This window comes from Micromesistius poutassou (assembly GCF_964030765.1).
Source record: "Micromesistius poutassou genome assembly, chromosome: 2".
NCBI lineage: Eukaryota > Metazoa > Chordata > Actinopteri > Gadiformes > Gadidae > Micromesistius > Micromesistius poutassou.
Genome location: NC_140272.1, coordinates 15669255 through 15674362, shown reverse-complemented (window position 1 = coordinate 15674362; position 5108 = coordinate 15669255). Strand labels below are relative to the sequence as shown.

General features: G+C 43.7%; 1 protein-coding gene across 1 annotated transcript; it reads left to right on the top strand.

Moving 5' to 3' along the window:
* Nucleotides 1-3984: 3984 nt before the first annotated feature.
* nxph4 (neurexophilin 4) lies at nt 3985-4780 on the top strand (the record flags this gene model as incomplete). The annotated part of the gene is made up of 1 exon (XM_084464443.1): nt 3985-4780. The coding sequence occupies exon 1, from the start codon at nt 4019-4021 to the stop codon at nt 4778-4780; it is 762 nt and encodes a 253-aa protein (XP_084320569.1). The 5' UTR covers nt 3985-4018.
* Nucleotides 4781-5108: the final 328 nt, after the last annotated feature.

The following is a 5108-nucleotide window of genomic DNA, read 5'->3' as shown; positions in this document are numbered from 1 at the left end:
GAGCAAGAGACGGAGAGAGAGGAGAAGAGAGAGAGAGAGAGAGAGAGAGAGAGAGAGAGAAAGAGAGAGAGTAAGGGAGAGCTGAGTAACGGGAGCCTCTCGTCTCCTCATCAGTCTTCAGGGAACAGGGAGGTGTTGGCGGGGGGGTGGTGGTGGTGGTGGTGGTGGTGGTGGGCGCTGGTGGTGTGGGGGTGAAAGGATGTTGGTTGGCGCGTGAGGCCCGTGCTCCATCCGAAGAGCCAGCCACGGTGGTCTCTAAAGGAGTGGAATTTAGTTACGGCGGGAAGGTGAGCCTGCGCATGCAGTGGGTGGTGGATCCAAAACCCCATTAGTGGCGGCAAGCGAGAGACCCAGACAAGAGAGAGAGGGAGAGAGAGAGGGAGAGAGAGAGAGAGAGAGAGAGAGAGAGAGAGAGTAGAGATAGTACTATTGATCTAAAGCTTCCTTAATGATGACAAGAGATCTCCATTGCTGTGGCATGTGGCATTTCAGGATTTAGGAGTCAATTCTAGCACACACTTCACCGTCCTATCTTGGAGGAGCTGGCGAGAAGCCCCTTTAACCCCTGGCTCCTTTGGTCTATGTGTATATAGCTTTCTTTCTGTCTCCATTCACCCCTCTCTCTCTCTTTCTCTCTCTCTCAGTCCCCCTCTCTACTCTCCCCCCACCTCCAACCCACAACCCCATTCGTTCCACTCAACACTTGTTACATTTTAATCTCGCTTGCACATGGCTAGGTGATCAGCATTTCCACCTAAATGTCAGCTAACGACGCTTGGTTCTCATATAGACCCTCTTCCAAATGAAGTTAAAGATGAATTATGTTCCCCCCGTCTTCAGAAAATGTAGTATATGCCCTCCTTAGTCTCCCCTCCTCTCATCTCGGCACTCTGCTAATAACATTTTCCTCACTATCCCATTCTCTCTCCTATCTTCCATAATGTGATTGTTTTTTTTTTCTTTCCACCCGATGCTATTGAGTTGTCTTCATCACACGTGTGTGTATACAGAAGTAGTGGAGTAGCATGCAAGGCCATTATGTTCTCCTCTGCCGTGATACGCCCAAAGTACGCGTACCCAGGAAGTTCATCACCGCGACCGCTTCTGTCTTTTTGATGTGTCTCATGTGGGTTTAAATCTGTGTCAGGTTTATCATGAAACGGTACGACGTTTGTGATATCGTCATACCAAAAACCTTTGGTATTCCATTTACCGCTTGGAGGTGAAATTGAATTCCACAGCACAAGATTTGCCGTGGGAACATTTGAAGCAGCGCTTCTTTTTTGTTGTATGCCCCTTCTCATGTTTTCGAAGAATGTGTTTATCGATTACGATTTTTGCAAAAAACAGGCTAGCCAAACAGGCTAGCCAAAAAAAGGTCAACTTTAGAGGATCCTTGTTCAATAGGTGATTAATATGACTATGAAAAAAACTGTACTCAATAAATGCTATTGTATAGAAACATATGTACATACAATCTATGGAATAAGGTGCGTCATGTAAAACGGTGTATTCAGTAGGACATATGTTTAGCTTTGCACACTAATATTTTATAATGTTATTCAGTAGTGAGGTATCTTGCCTGTCTCTGTGTATGCGTGTGTGTGTGTGTGTGTGTGTGTGCGTGTGTGTGTGCGTGTGCGCGTGTGTGTGTGTGTGTGTGTGTGTGTGCATGTGTGTGTGTGCGTAATACTCAAGGTTGTATTGTGGGTCTCTGTGTATCCAGTGCACTTTCTACGATATGAATACACTTCTCGGTTTGTTTGTTACCTGATGGATTAAACGTAAGGGAAGGACAGAGCCGCTGTTTTTCAATCTTTGCAAGCCGTCTATCTTTCAGCAGTTAAGGCATCCTCATATGACCTTACTGCAAACACTTTTCTTTGCTGGAACTCTAAGGTCCATGGATTTCATGTCAAGAGAAAATATCTAATGTTTACTCTAACAAATACACACCCTTTTGAATTGATTTACTGTCAGGAGCGGAAAAAATATATTAATGCTAATAGCCATGTCCGTCTATTTATTGGTTTCTGTTTGCTGTTGCCATTTTATTACTTGCATACAAAGGAAAAACTATCCATCTCCTTATGCTCATCCCTTTCCAATCTATTGATGTTGTTGGGCAATGCTGCCCAACAACAGTACAGTACACTAGAATTTTTTAACCTCAGGAAGACTGGGAACTACTGGGAACGCTCAAATAGTTATGTTCAGATAAGGACTATACTTCAACATTGATTAATTGTGATTACTGAATTTCTGTTTCTTTGTTTGAGGGCAGAGCTGTGTGCTTTTGCTAGGTTTAATTCACATGAATAAGCTACGATTCATGAAAATGTGAAAAAAACAGCTCCCTGAAAATCTCTAAAATTGCTCTTTTTTTTTGCTTTATTGCTATCCATACAAGATTAAAAACCGGTGTATCCAGGGGGATTTCTTCTGTCGTGTTCATCTGCATTCTATTGGCCAAAACATCTCCGGCTTTGACTGATGGACAGCAGCAGCATCTTTAACTCTAGGGGCAAAGTCGTGTCGCTGAAAATGAAGATGAGGATGAGGATGAGGATTAGGATGATGATAATGATGGTGATGTGACGTTCTCAATGCCATTAGATAGGTGAAATAGGACAAAGGCAGAGTGCTAGATCTAACAGATAGATAGATAGATAGTCCTTTATTAATCCCCCTTAGGAGAAATTCACAAGTGACCAGCAGTACAGTGGGAAAAGAGAGTGCGAATACAAGAGTATATAAATAAATTTACCAATTTGAAATAAAATATAATAAAAAACTATTACAATAAGATAAACATACTATATACATGTAACTGTCCGTTTGTATGTGACTTGTGCATTTAAAAAATAAATATGACTATAAGTATAACTATAAGTATAAATGTATAGTATAGTAAGTATAAATGTGCCAATGTGCAGAGAAACATAACCAGATCTGTGTGTGAGGTAACAGTAGAAAACTGCCCGGTCTGCACGCACCCCTTTTCAGGGGATGTGTGGGAATGATGGCCTCTTTGAAAAGGTTCAGTCAGTCGTTATCTAGTTATCAGTCATCAATCACCATCTTTCTTCATTTTGTTAATTTATTCTTGCAGCAGGCAATAGACTTTCAACCATTTTTACCAATCAATCCAGCGAAAAACTCCCCTCTGTGGGAATGTTACGACCAGGCTAACGAAAAAGACGCTTCTCTTGAAAGACCAAAGGTGTATTGAGCGCAGTACCGCAGCTTTGACAAATAGCAACATGGAGTGGTTATTGGCTTTGATGATTGATGAAATCTGAGGGACAGGGGACAAGATGTGTCTGTGTCTGTCCGTGCGTAATAGATCAGAATTAGAAGAGACAGAAGCCATTTTTGGCTGGCACTAGATAGCGACAGTGGAGACCAAGTTTGTTGGTTTATTTATTTCTTTGAAGTAAGTATCCATCCAAATGTATCCTCTAGGGAAGGCATTCATAAACCCTTTGGAATAGCAGTTATGCTTCTTACTTTCAACTCCCCATGACAGCTGGAAGCTCAACTCCTGTGTGTGTGTGTGTGTGTGTGTGTGTGTGTGTGCGTAATTTCGACAAAATAGCTGAAGCGATGAGATTGATGCTACATGAAAGAGAAAAGAAGGATATTTCAAGTCAGTCACACTTGTGCATCAGCACCTAGGTAGTGCATTACAACAGGAGTAGTGCATAAAACGAAAACTGACATGCATTACACTGAGCATCGTTTTGCAGCTGAAAAAAAAGTTGAATGTACAAACAAAAATACACTTTTTAGATTCTTTGTCAGCCCAGTGCACGAAAAAAGCCAATTTCAATAATATTAAATAATGGAACTTCCATTCAGGTTTTTTGTTGAAGATTGGACTGAGCATTTTTGTATAAAATACTAATGAACTCTCTCTCTCTTCCTCGCCATATCTCTCTCTCTCTATTTCACTCTCTCTCCTCTCCAGGTCCAAGGGTTGGAGAAGCAGGGGGACCTTGGCAAAGTGGGACAGGTGATGAAGACCCTCCCCTATGCCGTGGGTGGAGCCACAGTGGGCGGCGGTATGACCGGGGGAGGAGTTAAGCCTCCGTACCAGACCCGCATCTTCTCCACCTCCATCGACCAGACGCCCATGAAGTCCAAGCCGCCCATATACAGCTCCTTTAACCCCTACGACTGGGCCAAGAACCAGTCCCTTCTCCTGGACCAGACAGGCTACCGCCCCAAGCGCAAGCCCTCCCTAAAGACAGCCATGAAGACCAAGAAGATCTTCGGCTGGGGAGACTTCTACTTCAATGTGAAGACGGTGAAGTTCAGCCTGCTGGTGACGGGGAAGATCGTGGACCACATCAACGGGACGTTCACGGTGTACTTCCGCCACAACTCCTCCAGCCTGGGCAACGTGTCCGTCAGCATCGTCCCGCCCACTAAGGTGGTGGAGTTTGAGGTGCTGCACCCACACCTCCACGGGGTGGCGCCGGTCGAGGTGCAGCTGCAGCAGACCCACCAGACCACCGTGGATCCCAAGGAGGCCAAGACCTTCAACTGCCGGGTGGAGTACGAGAACACCAACCGCTCCAAGAAGCCCAAGCCCTGCCTGTACGACCCGTCCCAGACGTGCTTCACGGAGCACACCCAGTCGCACGCGGCCTGGCTCTGTGCCAAGCCCTTCAAGGTCATCTGCATCTTCATCTCCTTCTTCAGCATCGATTACAAGCTGGTTCAGAAGGTGTGTCCGGACTATAACTTCCAAAGCGAACATCCGTACTTGGGTTGAAGTAAGCTTGATACTTGAACTGAAAAAGAAATGATACTATAAACAGTGGACAATGAACATACACACATGATAATTATATTGAGGATTGTTATTGATTATAATGATAAACAATGGGACCGTTTTTTTCACCGCGCTCACCTGCTGTTGAATTGTGGATAAAATAAATAAATACATTATAATCAACATATATGGGTGGTTAGGATCTGGTCGATATCTCGTAACTTATTTTCCCACTTTGTATTTGTTTGCGTTTGTTTGTTTTCTTGTAAATAATTTACACAAACTTGACCTAATTCTTGCTTTTAGACATTGGTTTTACATGGTTATT